This window comes from Aulonocara stuartgranti (genome assembly GCF_965226115.1).
Source record: "Aulonocara stuartgranti genome assembly, chromosome: 9".
In the NCBI taxonomy this organism is placed as follows: Eukaryota; Metazoa; Chordata; class Actinopteri; order Cichliformes; family Cichlidae; genus Aulonocara; species Aulonocara stuartgranti.
Window position 1 is genome coordinate 20,875,754 of NC_138960.1, and position 21,067 is coordinate 20,896,820.

The window sequence follows — 21,067 nt, forward strand, 5'->3', positions numbered from 1 at the left end:
TACTTCTGTTTTCACCAGCTACACCAGTAAAATTACTTCAAATCTCCAACTCTACACTTTTCCCGAGTTGGAAAAATATGCCTTTGATACTTCAGGCAACAATCCCCACAAACCTGTAGAGGACAATTCAAACTTTGAAACAGAAGATAAATAAAAATTAAAGGTGACCCTATTATGCTGTTCCTTGGTTTATATCAAGTATGTAATTTTACAATGGTAATAATGAGGTCAGTAAATGTACAAGTAAACCTCAGATCTCATAGATGCACAGGGGCTGCACAAAAATCCAACATAAGATAAATACGGATTGAACCATTCAAGTATGACAGGTGAGTACAAGAATCAGCACAAAAGCTCTCCTTTAAATATGCATATGATCTTTCCCGTGTATTAGTGTACTGAAACAGAAACTTCAGGACTTTCAGAGACTTCTAGTCTGACACAGATTTCTTAATCTAATGTTGGTAAATCAGATTCTGATTTTAGGAAAAAAAGTCAACTGAAGGATCTTGAAATGAGCTCAAATTTAAAATATGAAATAATTAATTAGCATCTAAGCTGGCTGAGCGATGGTCTATGACAGGCATGCAGGCAAGGTTTCATCATGATGTCAACTGTTTGTTCAGCCTCCGCCCTCGTCAGGACATGAGACATTGTTTGCTCTGTCCTACACAGACAGGTGGGTGTTCCCGGGCTAAAACCGGCACTCACTCTGGGGTAGTGCAGGCAGGGCTTCACTTCTTTCAGACTGGCTGGGCTGTGTTTGGTGAAGTAAACATGTGGTCTGGATCATAATTACTGTGGTGGGACTGTGAGAGGGATATTTGTGATACGTGTCAATTTGAGAGTGTGTGCGTGTGTGTATGTCTGGTCTACTGGTTGTGCGAAAATGAAAAATATTATTTTAAGACACAATCAAGGGTGTTGTCTGAGCACGATGATGATCATTTAAGGGGATGAGACGCTGACTTACCAAAACTTCCAGTTCATTGCTGCCCAGGTCCAGCTGTTCCAGTTTCACCAGGAAAGAGAGCGACCTGTATCAAAGCACAACCGGTTACGTCACACAAATATGTGCACTCAAAGAACAAAGAGCTCTGGCTCCAACTGGTAACAGCATACCATTCATTCACATGTAGTGATGTACGTTCATAAACCTGCTGTTACAAGTAACTCGTGGTGTGTGCCTTTCCCGAAACGTCTACAGTAATTGACAGGTAAAAGTAGCAGTGACAAAACACCCCAATGAAAAATGCGGAGAGTGAAATATGTATGTGTGGTATGAGCAGAGATGAAAAACTTACGTGGGCAGAGACTTCAACAGGTTCTCCCTGAGCTCCAACGTCACCAGGTTGGCCAAACTACAAAAGCAGGAATGACAGAGAACACGAGGCACATAAATGAAGAGAAACAAAAAATATGAGGGGCAGGAGTTGGCAGGTGAAGAGAATAAAGGATGGGGGAGGAAAAGAAGGGAGAGGAGAGGCAGGCTGGTTAGTCAGATGGCGGGTCTGTTCGTCTGGGCTGCCAGGCGTGGTGAGGGACTCTTCCATCTGTCTGAGAACAGCAGTGGCCCGCAGCCTCCTCAGAGCACATCGGTACTCCTCGAGAACCTGCACGCTCGCTTTATTCATGCAAAGTGTGCACAGCGACTGCTGCACCCTCTGCTTTTGGCACAAAATAAGGAAATCTGATGCCAAAGACAGATATCAGTAGAGATGTGTGAGGCGCCTCAAATCTTAAAAAAAAAAAAAACTGTGCAAGTCCAAATATAAAAGATATGAAGACTCATTACTTTGCTGAAACATCAGGATTTCTTTCCTCCTTCTTTTGTTTAGAAATGGATCATTAAGCTGGCTTTACGGTAGAATATAGGCAATATTTTAATGATAAAAATGTCCGAGTCTACTTTTCCTACAACTTTTTACAGTGTTTTGTTCTTCATCTCGTTACCCAATTGTCCCAATTCTAATTACTACCACTGTAATGTTTTGCAGTGAACCATGGCTAGCATTGCTTTAACAAGATTTATAACTGCAGAAGCCTTGAGGTGGATGGTTTATGCTCAAAGAGTATTCATGTATAATAAATTAACCTCTCTGTCATTTTAGTCAGTAAAACTGTTTGGTCGCCTTAGGGCCTAAATGGATCATAGTAAGAATGCACTGTATTTAACGTCAAATTAAAGCGTGTCAGTAAAGTGTACATGTCTGGCCCCTCGTGGGATTGTCATTTTCCAACATGGAAACACTTTCTCTGCCTGTGCGAAGCCAGTTCGGCCTGACTTCTGAGAACGGGTCCCACATTGCAGCAGGTCTGAGAACTAAATGTGATACAGCAAAATTTGGGGTAATATTGTAAGAAAGTAATTGTGAACAGATCCTTCAGGCTTCAGTCATTTCTTGGGGAACCCTTCCTGTTGCCACTGACATGGCCCCGGTTCATCCTGAACACAAGAATATTTGGCTTTGGTTTCAATTTAGTTTAGTCTCTCCAGGCTTGTAATAATACTATAACTATTGTGATCTTTTAAGTTCGGTTTCATTTTTTTTTTGCATAAAATTAATTTTTCTTCATCTAATAACCAGCAATGGCAGAAAAATGCGCACTTACATGAAGTACAGTAACACAGCACTCACTGTCAACTATTGACGCAACCAATCATGCATACATTCACAGCCACCCCTCATTCCCAAAAGCCAATTTTAAGCCAGGAAATACCCTGATCTGTGGTTCCAACTTTCCATTCATGAGTTTTTTTGTGCTTTGCCAACTACCAGCTTGTTGGCACCGGTTGTTCTTCAGTAAAAAAGGAATGAACCTGGCTCTAGATTAGGCACCGGCATCGGCACAGTGCTGGAAAGAGGACAAAGGGGCCTTTCACGACGTCCCAGACCAGGAGCAAGGTTTTTCATTTACAATGAGATAAAAGATAGCCAATGCTCCCACTTGCGTCAGTGTTGCTTTTATTTTTTTCTTAATCTAACCAAGAGGAAAAACTGAAAAAATAAACAAAAACAATCCTTTTAACTTATCAGATTGTCTTCTATGAGCCATAATGAGCGTGTACATACTTTCCAATGTCGTTGGGCAACATCTGTAATGACACATCATTGAGGGCCAGGTGAGCGAGCGCTCGGAGTTGAGTGAAACCATCCGGCAATCTGAGGCAGAGAGAAAGAGGAAAATGGTGTCTGTTAGATTTTAATGGCAACAGCCAACTCACACACTGACTACTAGCCCTCCACATCTGTTAAAGAAATCAGGATCAAAGTTTCTGCCAGCTGTTCAATCACTTTTCCATAGTAGGAGCGGAGAGATATTGATGACAGGGGGTAAGAAGATGATGAAGGTGAACGGGGCTATAATGGGAATTAACTGGTATCCTGGTTAAGCCAAGCGGTAGTAAGCACGCAAAACAATGATCAGCTCCAGACATGTGTTCATTTACTGTTCCTAATCCTTACTTAGCAGTGAAATGAGGGTCACACTCCACAAACTCGATATACTGTTTACATGCACACACACGAACAACTACAATATTTAAAAGTTCAGTTCACTGCACACTTAGCAAAGTAATTAGAGCAAAGAAAATGACACTCGCGCTTCATTTCGTCTGTCAAAACAGTGTTGCCCCCACAACTCTGCTCTCGTTACTGTATCTGAGAATACCCCGTTCTTATATTTTCCCCACAATGATCATAAAAAATGATGGGCTGTTGAAATGCACTTACCTGGAGAGGGGGTTTCCACTGAAGTCTGCAATCTCCAAGGCCCTGCAAAACTTAATGCTCTCTGGGATCTCAGAAATATCTGCAGGAGAAAAAGAGAAGAAGGAGGAGGAGTCAGCGTTGTGGATGCACAGATGTGGATCGTGAAACGAGCTGATGCTATAGAGCGAATGATTTTAAAAAGTTCCTCATAACCACAACCAGATGCCAAAGAGCAGAGAAGTCAGAGAAAAGAAAATGAGAGAAAAATGAGACGTTTTTTTTTTTTTTTTTGCAGAGGTCAAAGTGTAGCAGTACATCTTGATTTTCTCAGGGATGCACTGATTGTGAAGATCTAGGCCAATAGTGGTGATTAAAGACACATGTACATATGTGTTTCAGCTAATTCACGTGATTTTTGTTCTTATTAATGACCATTTAGAGTCAGGAACCAAATAATTATTCATTATGAAATAATATCTATCCTTTTTCAAAATCTTGCAGCTCTTCATCGCATGAGCTTTGAAAATTTAGTACAAAATTAATTTAACCAGCTCATTCAACAGGGCTGATATCAGTGCCAGTTCTAATAGTGTGGTATAATTTTAATATTTACATTAGCATTTTGTTTTCATGTTCCTTTTTCAATTCAATTTAGTTTCATTAGGTTTCAAAACTACATTTGCTTGTTTCAGTTTTTAGTCATGTTTTATTGCTTAATATTTAGCCTTTATTCTTTTATTAAAGTTTTTATGATTTTGATATAATAAGCACTTGTCAAAGGAAACACCTTTTCAAAGCAAGTGACTTATGTTTACACAGAGATCTCAGTCTCAAGAAAATCACAAACACTTCTTATGGTGGCAAAAATAACCAAATGAACATAAATTAAAACTAAGGTGAGCACACAATACCATATCAGTTATGGTTCAGTCACACTAAAAGACCTCTTTGTGGCTAGGGTAAAAATCTGTGGTTGTCCAAAGACTGCATTTAACGTTTGAGATTGTGTCTAAGGAGTTGCGGTGACCAACTGGTTGCCCACAGGTTGAGTGTGCGACACCCACGAGCAGATTCTGGGCGAACACTTTTGATACACAGGTGTTTGCGATCGTCTTCAGACTAACTGCAATCACTCATAGATTGCTGAGGGTTTGCAAATGATTTTTGTCTAATTCATAAACGCAGACAGGTCAGCAGCGTGGTGTAATCAATCCGAGCCAGTCTCCGCCAATCAGTGCAACTTGTCTGGGACATCTCTGTGTGATTGAGACTTTGGTCAGCTGATTGAAACTGGTGTATTCTTATTATATTCCTATATAAAAACAAGACTGCCGGGTGCCTTTTTTGAATTAGTTTCAAACCTATGACATTCTGGCAAGACTGTAAGACGTAACTATGAGTTTTTGTGTGTGCAGAGAGCAACAGATTTGCAGTTTTCACCAGTTCATTACACTTACTCGCCATATTGAACAATTTACATGTAACTGCCGAGTTGGTCCCATTTAATCGCAGACTGACTCTTTCTTTCATTTTATCTGTCCAAACACACCAGCTCTGAAGAAGGCAACTGACTGTGCATGGCCACATCAGTTACATTTGATACATACATCTGAATCTAACTGCATTACATTTCCTGAGTATAAAGACAGAGAGCATTGTGTAATACTATGAAAACCACACCCCCAACAAGGGAAAACAATCAACATGCAACTATGGGCTGAAACACTAACAAAACGCCTTAAGCTGACTGAAAACATTAAGTCAGAGGATTATTTTAGTAGCCTATGTTTAGTACAATACAGTCAGTGGAAAGCCACAAACTTTTTCCCCTGGGGTGTGGGTGGGTAGGTGGGACTTGATTGCAGCCCGTCTCTCTAGTAAAATTCATGGCTAAAGATAAAGAAGGAATTAAAGACAGACAAAATTATATAAAATAAAGTTGCAGCCAGATGGTGTGCACGCTTCTATTGCTGTATATAGACCTAAGGTATTATAGATCTAAGGGATTAGGCAAAAAGTGAAAAAAATGAGTAAATAATAGTAGTTTTATGATTAAAACAATGCTTCTTCGTGTAAATACTATGTTCAACAGATGCCAAAAAGCATGACATGTTTCATACCAACACAGAGCATGTCCACCTTCGGAGTCGACGTGTGCAGCAAACTGGCTGTTCAGTTATGAGTCATCAAACAGACTCTTCACAGTTTAAATGTGAATGAAAGCGAGCCGTTCACCTGCTCCCATCCACCTGCTCCCATCCACCTGCTCCCATCCACCCAAGGTCTTACACAGCTGACCACCTCTGTCGATACCTGCAGCAAGACTCCATCAATAGTTGTTTTAAGTAGAGCTGGGCGATATGAGATTTTTTCATATCACGATATGTTTTTTTCATTTCAGGCGATAACGATATCTATCACGATATAAGCCAAATAACTATATTTGTAAGATTTAAATGTGCCGTTGCTCACAAGTAAAATGTGAAATAATCAGCAGCTTGTTTTTATTTAAATATTTATTTCCCATAATAAGTTCAACAGGGTAGATGTACTTAAGGAACATGAGACTTTTTCAGATAAATAAAGGCAAATATTGCAAACTACACACAAGGCAGCCGCTAAAGCGTTTAAGTTTCAAAATAGAACAAACGAAACAGACTAAATTGTCAATTCCACTTAGAAACAAAATATTAATTCTAAAAATAAATCTTAGTTTGTTTTACAGAAGAACAGACAAAACTGACTAACTTTTGTCAATATCAAATAAACTGAGAACTAAAAGGAAATTCTCAATCTCTCCTTGTTGTATAGCTGAGCTTTTCAAACAGTTTTAACAGTTACTTTAGTCTGACAAAAGCCGAATGACGAATTAGCGCTTCCAGTCAGAGACTGAGGCTACGTCCACACGTACACGGGTATTTTTGAAAACGGAGATTTTCCGTTTACGTTTTAAAAAATAATCCCGTCCACACATAAAGGCAGAAATGAAGGAAAACGCTGCTATGAACATGCCAAAGCAGCAGGTGGCGCTAGATTCCTAACCGTGCCGAAATGTTGGCCAATCAGAAGCCTCGGTGGGAAAAAGTAAACAAAGCTGGGGCATAGAAGCAGAACCGAGTCGTATGTGTGGAGGGACAGTAACTGTGTGTATATGTAAGCATTTAAACACTGCAGAGAGTAGAATTAACAGTAACAGTATTGTAGAAATTCATTTCACCGAAACAATAACGTGGCGCACAGTGTGACGCATGCACCAGTTTATTGTATTTCCAGACTTGCTTTCGGCACAATTTACAGTGCACGCTACTCTGTTTTTGTCAGACTTGAAATAGCCGAAATACCTTCACACTACGGAACTTCTATGGCTCTTCCGTTCGACAATCTCTCCGGCATTGGAACCATCATCTGTTTTCTCTTCGGTCACGCTCGGTTGATTTTTCTAGTCGGCACACTCATTTCCTCCATTACGCGCTGGCTCCATTACGCGCTGGCTCCATTACCCGCTGGCTGCTTCCCAAACAAACACACGTGCGGCTTGGCACTTGTGCTGTACGTAACAAGTCACGCTACGTGACGCTGCGGCTGTGATTGGTTCGGCTCTGCGCTACTTAATTTGGATTGGCTGACCTTTTTTTTTTTTTTTTTTTTTTTTTTTTTTTGAGGACAAGAGCGGCGAGGTCTATCGCGATAGCGTAATTTCTCTATCGAGTAAAAGTTATATCGCGATACATATCGTTATCGTTCTATCGCCCAGCTCTAGTTTTAAGGTTTCAGTTACTAAACCTTTTGCAGATTTGTTGTCGTAAGCTAAAATATAAGTCTACTAATAACTATGCTGTGATATTATAAACTAAGTTAGAAGTATATAATCATATTAATTTTGGGGCCAATGATTAAAACTTTACATGGGACGAGCAGAAAGTCTCATCTCCTGGACACTGTAGTTGCCTGGCACCCTGAGAGTACGTCACAGCCCTGCTGAAATTAGTCCTATCCAGAAGGCAGGTCAACAACGCCACCTTACCTTGATATTAAGAGGTAGCATAATAGTTTGTACAGTGCCAAACAGCTTAAATGTTTACTTTACTCTTGGTTGCTTAGTCTAGTGCACATATAAAAAGGCAGGGGAGGAAATATGACCTAGTGGCATCATTGCAAAGTGTATTTTCACTACTGGATGCTGCAGGTGCACACTCAGAAATCCCTACAGAGCCAAGCAGCCAATCACATTTATCTGGCTCAGCACTGTCCTGCAGCAGGAGTGGGGAAGCAGACAGGCAGACAGATGGGAAAGGCCCTCACAGGCCACTGCACACTGCCTCCCCCAGCACTTGATGCAGTGTGTAGCAGGGCAGATGTCTCCTATCTAACACAGAGACCTTTCTGCCACTACCACGGCGTTTGTGTATGTGAAGTATTCAAGGACGTGGAAAGGGCAAGATATTTGTGCGCATTACAGCAGAAAATAATATCGCTGGGCAAACTCAGACGTGGGTTTCACCTTACCTTTCTGACCGAGGGCAGAATCAGCAGTTTGATTTGGATGGTTTTGTCATTTAGGCGTACATTTATAGATGGCTATCTGAATCTGGCACAGAGGGCTAGCTAATATTTAACTGATCTGACCATGCTCTCCTTACACTGGGGTGCAAAAATTTGTTTCCACTGCATGCTGCAGGTATTGCAGTGACAACGAAAGACTGCTGTCAACCTGAAGCAAACTTAAAGATGTAAAATGCAAATATAAAGATCATAGAAAACTACTCCAGCAATTAATCTGCATACAGGCAGGTTTCATTTCTAAAATCTTCATCATGGTGTTAAATAAAGTGATGGTTTATGGGAGAAGCTGAAGCTTCATGTCTAACCTTGTGGAACAGGTGATTTGATAAAGTGCTACTACTGGCTTTTTACCCTCACTGGTTTTATTATGATTATTATGATTAGAGTAACAAGGGCTGCTGTTGTGAAGTCTAGAAAAGTGTTTTCTTTGACTTCACCTGGGTTCGCCGTCTCAGGCACAGAGGCAGCTCCTCACAGCTCACTGTGTGTGTCAGAGAAACGAGGCTTCGGCACGAGGCTGGACCGCTGATATGAAAAATAGATGTTTCTGGGCTTTAACCTTGTATTCTTTTTATTTCTACACATACTTGTGGTACGTTTTACCGTAGTCATGCATCGATTTTTAGTCACCGTTGCGAATGAAGCACTTGTGCTGTCTGGCCATGAACAGCGTTGGCTTCATGTTGTCTTTCAACCCCAATAAGACTAACCGCTTTATTTCACTAATCTCATACACCCTGACCCCAATTTTATAACATAAAGCTTAACTTAACTGAAGCCAATGTGACCCCTGCATCAGTACTTTCTGCATGTATAAAGAGCACACATCGTGTCATACTCTGGAAGCTACATTCAGTGACGGGTAAAAACTGTCAGTCCCATTGATATGAAGATGAGTTTAGTTGTTTAAAACCATCAGATTTGGACCTTTTAAGTCAAAGTCACTTCATTTAATGTGAAAATAAGTGGGTGGCAGCATAAAAAGATAAATGTTTGTTAGAGAGGGGTTTCACGGGTGAACACAACTGTCACTGGTGGAAACTTCATTACAAAGTTGGCCAATGAACTTGCCCAATATGCAGTTCTTACTGGTCCTGGGCGATCAAGACACTGGTTATGTCCTCCTGAGTCCTTTTACTTCATAATGTTTTCTATACTTTGCTAAACAGTAGTGACTTTATTGTTTTATGCTGTAAACTAAAGTCACTATCCCCATATGAGGACATACTTTTAAAAAAAATGTGTCAAAGGGTGGTTTTATGAGAGTTATGACAGATGGTTCGCAGTGAGCTTGTACCGTTCCTGGAGATGTCCAGTTCCACCAGTTGCATGAAGTTAGCCACCTCAGGCGGGAGTCTCTGGATCTCATTGTCGCTCAGGCCAAGTTTCCGGAGGTTCAGTAGTCTGAAGAAAGGCTGTAAACACACATTAAACAACATTAGTCAGAATAACTCTTTCAATCAGGCTCAATGCACAAGCAGCAGGATGATAGCATTTGAGAATTAATGATCAAAAAAATCTCATGATTTCAGTCCCTGGATTAACTGATGTACTAGTTGTTTCAGCTTTATTAATGTTCCTTTTTAGACCAGGAGTAGTAAGAGCAATGCGATCTCACATAAAATTAAGAGCTGATGATGGTCCACATGCAGCCTCAGGCATATCCACAATTTAGTTATGATTACAGGGCGCAATTAATGATTCCTTTCCTTATTGATTAATTCTACTGATTATATCAACAGCAAACTTGAAACAAGGTCAAAGGTCTGGCAGCAATCCCAAAAATAATACTGCCTCTCTTCAAGGAAGTGTTAACCTTCCCTGAAGGACGGTAATAAAAATATTTTCCAACCAGTTTTTGTTATTATTATCAAATTACAGGAAAATGCAGAAACTTCTGTAAAATAAGGTAACACAGACTCTTTAATTTAACTATACCCCCACAACGGCACATTATGAGAAAGGAAAAACCGTGTGTGGTGATACAAAACAAAAGATAAGCAGATTAGTGTTTTTGTGGCACAAAAATTGACACACAAGATAAGTAAATGACTCCAACAAACACCTAATAGATAAATTAGTTCATTGTTTTGGTCAAAAGTCCTACAAACGATTTCAGTTGTGTTTCTCAAGTGTTGTTGACATTCCTCTCTGCCCAACCATAAATTCAACATGAAACATCCTTTATGTGCAAAAGAGGGCAGCATCTAAACAACTGGTTTAAAAAAGGGGGGGGGATTAAAATCCATCCTTATATTCTCCCAAAAAAAAAAAAAAAAAAATTCCTCCACACCATGGCAACGGCAGCCAAACAAAGTGGCTTTCGTTCGCAGAGCTGGGAAGAGTGCTGCGGCTGTGGCCGTGCCAAGTGCTTTCACAAGAGCCCGGTTGTTGGAGAGGAGAGCGTTCAGAAACATTCCTCCGCCAGCCGCACTGTGTGCGTGTCATCTGCTGCTCAGATGGACAGACAAGACAAGCTGGCGAGGAGCAGCAAGAGTAACAGGACAGAACTATGCAGTTATTAACCCCTCAATCAGACCCGGATTGTACTGCCCACAGAGGATCCACTGTCCACCCTGTCAACAGTCCCATCAACTGCTCGGACAGGGAGGAACAGCCTTCAGGAACTTGCAGACTAAAGCATTCTGGAAAAGGAATTTGTATAAAGTTATTCTTCGGGTTGTTTTTCTGAACATAGAGTGCCCTCACGTCCGCAAGCTTGGAGCCTCGACCTTAATTCAAATTAAACCTCAAGCCATCAGCAGCATCTTCTGCTGAAAACAACTTTTGTGTTTCAATCACCAATGATTCGTTTACTAAACTGAAAAATCCAAACAATTTCTAAGCTCTTCCTCCTCCACTGTGGATTAAAGATTTTAAAAAACCTGCTTACGCTACAGCTTCCGAACCGTTGCATAAATATGAAATAAATCAGATAGCGCCAAATCTTCTTTCATGTGTATTATGAGGATTTTGTCTGACATAAGGGTAAAAACAAACATCCCGAGAGAAAGCTCTGTGTTTAAGCTTGTGTTCAGCTCCACTGGTTTCCTCAATGACAGACATTTCCTGATAACTAGCGATGCGTTTCGTTTGGCAGGGGTTAAAAGGCATTTATACCCCAAAAATTTGGCTCGTCTTTTGCTGGCAGCGCAATGACGGGCTCGCCGGTACTTTCCAAAATTCTGATTGGAAGTTCCCCACCTGATGGCGAGTGAAATGGGAGGAGAACATAAACAGAGAAAATAAACAGAGAGTGGGCGTTGGCTCATTGAGGAGCAGGTGAGAGGGATCAAATGGCAGAAACGAGAAACAGGAGCTGAGAGGTGATCATGTGAACAGGTAACCATGTGCAGGAGCCAGGTGGGAACCAGCCTCTGGGAGGGGAGGAGGAAACCTTACTGGGCAGAACAGGAAAAACTTAAAGATGAAAAACCCCTCAGGGTGGTGTTAGAACCCCCACACTTGAACCAGAGTTTTTAAGCTCCTGGAGGGAGACGACACTACGACTACTGGTTACAGGGAGCTTTTTTCTGCACACTTGTTACCCAGAATTTGATCAATAAGGAGAGCGTAAGTGCCAACACTCCAACGCCCTCCTGTTTTGCCATTACTCCCAGCAAACTCCTGGAATTTGCATTGGTCTCAGTGTTTATTTTGAATAATTGGAACACACGCATCAACAGGTCTCGTGCATTTACCTCACATTACCTAAGTTACCAGATGAATCCAGTCTACATACACAGTCCATACCCTCCGTGCAATATTACCCCATCTGTCACTGCAACCACATCAGGGTGAATAACTAAATAAAATGTTGTAAACAAAAACAAGAACAAGAACAACAATAAAATCTGCTCTTGAATGCATCTAATTTCAGAACGGCTAATAAATGTCAGCTCCTTCAATGAGACCCGGGTCTGATGTCTTTGACGCTTCCACCATGACTGATCTATTTTCAAATCAAACACTGGAAAACAAGCAGTGTCATACTGGTCAATGGGTCATCAGGAATTACAAGTTGTGTACCCACACTGTTGTCTCTTCAGCGCAGCGTGGCAGTCTGTTCAGTCACTTCAGTGGGATTTGCAGGACTGCAAATATGTACGTGACGGTAACTATTTCTGGAGCGAGATGACACACTGGTGACAACGAGACCAGTGTGATGCTTTTCTTTTACGACTTTGCAACCAGAGTGTTTTAATGAGGCTCCGACAAGAGCTGTTTGTACAAGGAAGAGAGCGAAGCTGTGAACAGGAGGATGTTTTACTGCATAGCAGCAGGGAGTGAAGGGGGCAGACCACAGGCGTCAGCAGAGGGCAGTGTGGCAGTGCGGGGTGTCAGAACACTTATAGTAATATGCAGCATATCAGTCAATACAGCCCACTTTCAAGTTTCACTTGTGCCTACAGAAAAACATTCAAACTAGAAACAGTAGCCAAGCCCTAGAAACGCAGACGGTTAAATATTTGTTTGATCAGGACGTCTCGTTCAGCAGACGGGCCAGTTTTTATTGGAGGCACGATGTCACAAACACAAAATAGAAGGTAACTGAAACAGGAACAGAAGGTAAGCTACACATGCTGGACTTCATCAGTTATGAAACAAACACATGGATGTGTTTAGGTTTAATTGACTTTGGATCAGGCTTAAAAAAATAAAAAATAAAAAATAAAACCTCTTGCCTCCCCCTTCACCTAAAACCTGAAGGCGAGGTTCCTCTGTCATGGTTTGTTTTGTTTTTCCCTTTTGTGGGTTTTATGCTTTGCATTTATATTTTTGCACCAACTTTGCACGTTTGGTCAGTGACCCAACTGCATGCAAGTTAGTTATGAGAATTGACACAGCTGCACAGATGCAGTTGGATTCTGGTAAGATTTCACTAGTGGGAGGACTGGGTCTGTTTAACTTGGGTGAAATGTTTTGTGTGCAGTGTGTACTTATTCAGGAAATTCCTCATTGTATAGAGTAAAATCAAGCCCGATCACCCTGCCTGCTATAGAGAGCAATGCATCTAACAAAAACAAACACTAAGCTAAAGGCATGCTACCTTTAAGTGCATGGAAACTCCCTAGATGCTTCATCCTGTTTAGGCTGCATTGCACTCAGACGAGGGCTATGTGCCTCAGGATGTGTTTGCACGCATGCTTGTTCATCACAGTCATCATTTAGGCATACCAAAGGAGATCCTGCTTTGTAGGTCTTTAACTCAGAGCACATGAGTATGCAGAGTATTATAGTCTTCAACACCGGTGTTGTTCGCACGGACTCTACATGGGCGAGTCACCCAGGATTATTTGGCAACTAATTTTAGCATTTTTAAATTTCACTTCTTTTTAAAGTTTTTAAAAGTTCAGTCCCAGCAAGTCAGTGCCCTGGTGGTCTTCTCTATCATTCAGCTGCTTCAGTGTCTTGTCCCAAACTGCACTCCACCATACTGCACTGCAAATGGCAACGATAGTCATTGTCCTCATCTGGAGGGCCACTCCAGCTACTGTCCAGGATGGTGGAGCTAATTAGTTTGATCCTTTATTTGTTCAGTCACAAAGTACTTGGCAAATAACTTCTTTGCAGGGGAAAAATAATTACATAATTTATTTAAGAAGGAATAGCCCCATTGCCACAGTGCCCTAAATCCACTGAAACACCTCACACTCCCAAGTTAAAGTCCTCTGCTTAACCCACGCACCACTGCACAGACTCTGTCTACACAGCTATGATGCGATCTGAGGAAACACCTGCAATTGGTGAAGTCTCCCATTCCAAGCTATATTTTCTAAATCCTGAGAGTCCAGGAGTCCACTTCACTCTCAGATCACTCCAATTACAACATGCTTAAAGGTTATTATGAATTTCTTTTGTCTAATACTGTCAAAAATGTGTTGCATATTCCAGCTTCAGAACTCCGGCTACAGTAGTAAGACTGTCTGGGCATTAAGGCAGCAGCCATGTGCACTGAAGAAGTCTTAAATCTACATGTATTTCTACATACACTGGAAATACATGTCAACCTCACTTAACTCCAATTAAAATGTGGCTACTTATACCATGAGGAAATCTGGGTGGACTGTACGTGCTTTGTATTAGTGACGTTCGACCGTTAGACCAGGCCTGATGTTTACAGAGGCTGCAGTGTTCCAATCAAGTGATTCCAGTTAGCTTTTAGTTTCCCTCCAATCCTGCCATCTGACTAGAGACGGAGCAAGCCAATCTACAAGCACGCACACAAAAACTTAATTCAACCTTCTTCTTCTTCTTTTTTTTTTTTAAAACAAAGGGTATTTGCACTGGATCAGGGAGAAACTTCAATCTAAAAAAAATGTCGGTTTGTTGACTAAAAGCTACTTTTTAAAAACATATTTCAAGAAATTAATTGTAATTCAGACTGAAGAAAAGTTAAGTAACAATCCAAGTCTTCAAAGCTGTGCTGAGGTCATTAAATTGGCTTCCAATTAGTTTTTGACTTAGTTCAAAACTTTATTATCAGTTTTTTAGGCTCTGCGTGGTTGAGGACGTCAATATGTTCTTAAGCTATGAAGCAACTCGACCCATCAGCAACTCGACCCATCAGATTATCTGAACCCGGCCGCCTGGTTTTGAGCCCCTTTTTAATCTTCTGAATCCTGTTAAACTTATAACATTATGACTATTTAATTCAAAAATAAAAGCATACTTGTTTAGTCTTTCTGTAGCCAAGTTGCTGGTCTTAAGTAATCATTTTAATGTTTGCTTTTAATAACTCTCTTACTGAGTCTCTGTTTCTTTAATGGATTTAACTTTTACTTTCATTATTTTTACTACACTATTGTTCCTTTTGTGTTGTTTTTTTTCCATCAGTATGAAGCATTTTGCAAAAGTACTATACAGTGTAATGCTAAAGCTTTGTGGTAGCTCATTGTGCTTGATATACGAATAAACTTTTTCTGGCTTAGTTCTAACTAAAACAAAAACTATGCAACTGAACCCACTGGTTCAGGTCTTAGCTTGCTTTAAAAAAAGCACTTAATCAATGGATGCACATATGAAATCAACCCAAGTGTGCCAGAAAGAGGGAAATTACATACGGTCATTAAAATTCTCTTTAATGCACAACTGAAATTCCTATCCAAACATTCCTGGGCCCCCTAATCTCATGCCAAATCTGCCCTGTCAGCCTAGTCCTTATGTCCCCACTCTTCCAAACAGCCATTCCCTCTCAACACACAAACATACACACACACAATCGGGTGAGGGGCTCAAAGAGAAGGGAGGGGAAAGCCCATGCTTTTGTGCTTTCCTGAACTCTTTCAGTGTCCGGGGAAATAAAAAGCTGAGAGGATCTGGTTGACTGAGTAACTTGGTCGGTCACCCGAGAGAGGCTCATTACTGGACGCTTGTCTCTACAGACAGCGGTGGCCATTGTTGTGGTATAAACTCAGTCAGTACATGAGTGGCTACAGACAGAAGGCCGCTCCCTAGCTCTCGTCCTCCTCGTATGTGTAGAGCTATATGAAGCTAAAAGCACCAACACCAGCAGGATTTCAATCTCGGTCATTTCAAGGCCAGTGCTAATGGAGCACATGGAGCAATGTTTGGGCTACTCTGCAGGAGAAGGGGGAGGCGAGGCTTTGGCCAAAACTTCTACACATGAATGATGCCCTAACTGGTCTTTCTTCCCTCCGCCTTCCCACTGTTCCACCTCTCTGGGTTCCCTCCATTTTCCTTGGCAGAGGGACAAAGGCCAAACAGCCAGTCCCACACAGGGCTGTCAGTCACAGTCCAGCTCTAGCTGCTCTCCCCTCTTCCTCCGACCCAGCCTGGGGATTCCTTCATTGTCCGAGAGGGCACCACAGAGAAGAAGAGGAGGGGGTGAAGACTTTAAAGGAGAAAGTGCTGAAAGATAACAAAAGAAAGGAATGACTAAGAAGGATAGAGAAGGCGTGTGGGGAGAACAGCACAAGGAGAAAAGGAAGATTGTGTGCAAAGTGGAGAGGAGAGAGCCGAGAGAAAGGGGGTGACGGTGGATTATTAATGAAGAATGGAGGGTAAACAATAGAGCCCCACAGTGCTCCGGACAGCCTGCACAACTAAGTGGGACAAAGACTTCAGCTACTGACCAAAAACATAATTCCAACGAACTACAGACACGCATCCTTTATCTCACAAATGAGTAATGGTATTTATTATGCAGTTTAGACTAGTCCACTCCGGTCTAAACACAGTGTGGAGTTTAATGCTCCCAGTGGCCTCACCAGAAAACCCACACACGCATCAGCCAACAATACAACCATCCACCTACTCACAACTATAAACTATCATTCCACTTCCTCTGCTCTCACCCGCCATCTCCCACTTTGCGTGTCTGCGTGTGTGAGAGACTGAAGCAAAATACACAAACACACCAGCACTACGCTGCAAATTTCATCTATGAATGGTCATGTGCATTTCATTTAAGACGGTACATCTAATTCTATTAACTCTCACAGAATCTGCAGGAAGCACAGAGAAAAGCAGGCGCATGTATACATACGCCTTTGTTTGGCGTAATTTTAAAAACGGTCCACATATGCGCCTGAGTGTTTGTGCTCCACTTAAGTGGTACTTTGAGCCATGACTACCCTTATCCGGTTCCAGCAGCTCCCCCGGGAGGGCTGAAAAGGCCACACAGATAGAAGGGCGTGGTGACGGTGGTGTGGCTGACAGCATGACTGCCATCTACAGCGCTTACACCTGTCTAAGTGACTTTGATCAGTGTGGAGCGCAAACACAACTGAAAGCCAGGGCAAGACATACCTGAGCCTGTCGCCACTTACCAGCAGCTCTGCGTTAGTCATAAATAAACAGGTAAAAATTCCTCTCAATAAAAACTGCTTGGTCAATATAGTGACGGTATCTGGGATGTCCTGGATCAAATATACAAATAAGGCCAATAAATTTTTTCTTATTCGCATCAATGTTCATTCTTTTTTCTGTGCTGGGCCCATTAAAGCTGTTTAAACATTGCTGTAATCTGTATTTCATAATCTCTTATTTGTCTTGCATCTTATTTATGTGCTGTTGATTACTAACATGGAACAAACCTAGATTTACCCCCCCGCCCCTGTTTAATACAAAGGCCTGTAAAGCTGTGTAAAGGTCTCCATAGTCACTGTGGACTACCAACCATGCTGGGTGCTTAAGCCGTTTTCACACATCAACCCCAGATAATGCCATAATAATGAGATTGGGACATGGTTGCTCTTTCAGCAGAAGAAAGTTTGCCTCAGATGTGTTCTCCTTAGTGGAAACGCTCCTTTTGATTTAGAGGAGGGCGCTGCCTGGACAGAACAAGAAATGGCACCCACGCCCTCACCGTGAGTTCACATGACAATCACCTGTGTTATTATCACAAGGGAGCAATCGGACTCTGAACTAACATCAGGCAGCTTAAAGACGTCTGAATTGAGGACGTTTGCTCTCGCATGTGTAGTATCCAAAAGAAAACGATGTTTTCAGTCACAAATGCCAAATATTTATTATGTAATAAGAGCGTGATATGCTTCAAATTAAAAGCAGGCAATTTTAAAACTTTAAAATTATTTAAAATGTCTTTTTAAAAAGCTGCTCCTAGGCGTATTCTGTTCCACTTCATTTAAAGCTCAGCGGACACCAGGGAAGGTTTTGGCGATCAGTTTTCTAGGCATTTAATAAGAGAGAAAACAAAAATGGAGCTGCTTAGCCTCAAGATAAAAAAAATACAAGAGAAAACGAGTCAAAACCGAGCACAATTTAATGGTCAATGTTAAATACTGGCCGTAGAAAAAGGAGTATGTATTTCTATTTGAATCCGTTTCCAATTTTGACATGTGCAGCCGTCTTTCCTGGTGTCACACATCACCACAGTCAAGCGGCTGTATGTCACAGTTCCCCATTAAAAGTACAAATTTCAACTGCCCTGATTTTGACCTGGTTTGTTTACTTCTCATAGCAGAGAGAGTGACACTGCAGCCTCAGGTGACATTTTAACAGATTATCCTGTTTATTAATCCTTTAACAGGTTAAAAGGATGTTAAAAGATTTATTAATTTAAACTAACTACTATTTCTGGTGCCTGCCAACAAGGTCAGAAATATTTACTTGTCGCCTTTACTTTCTGAATCCTTAAGCTTTCTTTATAAATTCTGCAAGACCCCCAAACTACTAACTCTATGTCCCAAACTAATATCCTGGCATTGATAGTAATTTCTCTCTTCTTCCATCTGTCCTGTAGACAAAAAGTTCTGCTCCTTTTGCTGCCATGCTTTCTTCAGTGAGGACGAGTCAGCACAGACTCAGTGAGAGATGGACGGATGGGCGCAGCTGCCGGGGTTAGGGCTCGGAGGTAGTGCATGTACACAGTTTATGCAAGTGCGTTTCGTTGCGTGTATACAAGTAAAGTTGTGTATTTATGCTTTCTGAGTCACTGCTTCCTTTGCCTGTACAAACAGGAGGGAGCAGCTCAGGAGGAAAGAGGAACCCTCAACTGAAACAATGATCATGTGGCCCAACGTAAGAGCTCAACCCCTCAGCGTAGTAACTGCGCAGCCTGATGAGGTTTCTGCAAAGCTACTGTGAGTGCAAAGGATTCTCCACAGTTTACATGGTAATAAATAACAGTGACGACAGGAGCTTTCCCCCCCTTTGCCTCTGGGGAGAGCGGTTCAGTTTTGCAGAGTTTACACAGGACTTATGTCTGTGAGGACTGGCCTGGAGAGGACCAAATGTTCAGCACTTAAAGTTTCCTATTAGCCAGCTGTTTCTGCCATCTCATAGCATCAACTGGTAATCTGAGAAATCTGTCCGTATGTGTAGCTCAACAGCACTCTAACTTGACATTTGTATTGCTGGGGACATGCACAAGTACAGTGTAGTTTGACGTCGCAGGGATAAACTCTTCTCATACTTTAGCTAAAAGTCATTCTCTTTTCAGACCTCTGCGTGTATGAAAAAGACACGCACTCAGAGTTTGTTTGGCTATCTTTGTAAGCATATTCAATCGCAATAATGCATTCCTAAGCCTCTTACGCCCAAATTTAACCATTTCAACTAAGTCACAAAGCATATCATAAACCTTATTCTAACTATAAGCTAAACTATAAAGCAAGGTCTTAAACTTAAATATTAACAATATTAAAAAGACAGCATATGGCTTTCAGTGGTCACTGCCAACTCACTTGCCCACAGTTTGAAGTCAAGTCTATTCTTTTGCAAACCTACAAAGAAAAGATGTTCTTGTAGCTCACATGAAATACTTCCAAGCGGTTACCACTTTGCTATTTTCTGGATCCGTGCTACATAAGCATGGCCTTGAATTGAACATACCAACCAACAGATCAGCAGATTTTTATTTAATCTCTTGTATTTTGTAATGTTTGGTTTCCTGTGACTAGTGGCTTAAAGTCATATTTGTACAGACGAGCATTTCTCAAGGAAGTTGCAACCCACAATGTGCCCATTCTACACAGCATTCACTATCATGCAAACACAGACGTTTTATTCAGTACATCCTCATAGCCTTTTATAGCAACTGTATGACTGCCTGCATGTGATGCAATTTACAGATTCAGAGTCATCTGTAAATTGCAGCTATAAAAAAAAAAAAACATGAAGTCAAAGACTGCAATCTGGTTCACGGGACAACTTTACAAAAATTAAAAAGAGTGCATAGATTTTAATGAGCCTTTTCTCATGTAAATTTTGATTTGTGATACTATATTTGACTTTTCAAACTAGTAATTTCCTCAACTCCCAGGATAAATATAGCCTATATCTCATCTTTATCTTGTAACAGCTTCTGTCAACTGATGTAGACACAGAACTAAAGGAGGAACAGGTGGATGTGACATTGTGTGACTAAGAGGCTCCTCCACACGAATACACTTCACTCGGACTATATTCTTGTTTTAACTGTAGAGAAACTCATTTAAAAGTAGTTTTATACCATGTTTGTAAGGAATTACAAATAAAGTGAAGAGGTGGGGGGCACTCTAGTACCATTTCATCTTTTTTCCAAAGACACATGTATAATGATGGGAAACAATGTGGCATGCGGCTCTCTTGGTCATGATTGCTTGGTGTAGCAAAGCGATTTCCAGTCGGCAGTATTTTTAAAAATAGACAAGTAATCCCTCCAGTGTTGCTGTATTGGTGGGCTAATTACCGCTTTGGTTGCTAAAAGTGTCGCAGTGATAGAAAAGCTTCCACCAGCAGCTCTGGAACAACATGTGCACAACTTTATTAAAACAAACACAGAAATAGAAGGAACAAGAGTCCCGGTGCAGATTTGCAACCCAAACTCAAATTCAAAGCAGCAGCCAGCCTGAAAGCTTCAAGTGCTACAGCTTGCTTTCATTAGAGGCTTCATACAGCTCCTCTTCTACCCGACTGAACCAATCAATCATCCCACAAATGCAGAACAGTCAATAACCTTATCGACAACATCCCACTTCTACATTACAGAAAGCAGGAAGCAATACCACACCTTTAAAGTATAAAGTGCTATGTGCCAGAGGGAATGAGGAAACAGCTCCTCTAATGATGAGACAAAACTAAAGGGTGTGGCTCCGTCAGCACCATGACAGCCTAGAAATGTAAATGACGGCTGGTAGCGCCGGTTCCCGGAGAGGTCAGAGCAAATCACGACAGACTCAAAGCAAAGCTAAGTGGGTTGCTACCATTTTGTATTTTCCAATTTGTTTAATTTGAATTCATGTAGTCATAGTCTTCCTAATTATTATAAGATGTCAGGTACGAATTTGTGAAGTTTAGAGATATATTTCAATCAAAACAACTTT

At 41.3% G+C, this 21,067-nt stretch overlaps 2 protein-coding genes across 15 annotated transcripts in view; both read right to left on the reverse strand.

Moving 5' to 3' along the window:
* The window catches only part of scrib (scribble planar cell polarity protein), an 80,444-nt gene that overhangs the window by 37,717 nt on the left and 21,660 nt on the right, over positions 1-21,067 (reverse strand). For all 14 annotated transcript variants that reach the window (XM_082546225.1, XM_082546228.1, XM_082546226.1 and 11 more), the window contains exons 2-6: positions 9,574-9,691; positions 3,735-3,813; positions 3,075-3,164; positions 1,305-1,361; positions 974-1,037 (exon numbers count right to left, since the gene is read on the reverse strand). In XM_082546225.1, the coding sequence (XP_082402351.1) occupies positions 974-1,037; positions 1,305-1,361; positions 3,075-3,164; positions 3,735-3,813; positions 9,574-9,691 (408 nt within the window). The remainder of the gene's footprint in view (positions 1-973; positions 1,038-1,304; positions 1,362-3,074; positions 3,165-3,734; positions 3,814-9,573; positions 9,692-21,067) is intronic.
* Positions 1-21,067, reverse strand: part of LOC309714095 (uncharacterized protein) — a 55,425-nt gene that overhangs the window by 550 nt on the left and 33,808 nt on the right. The window lies entirely within an intron of this gene.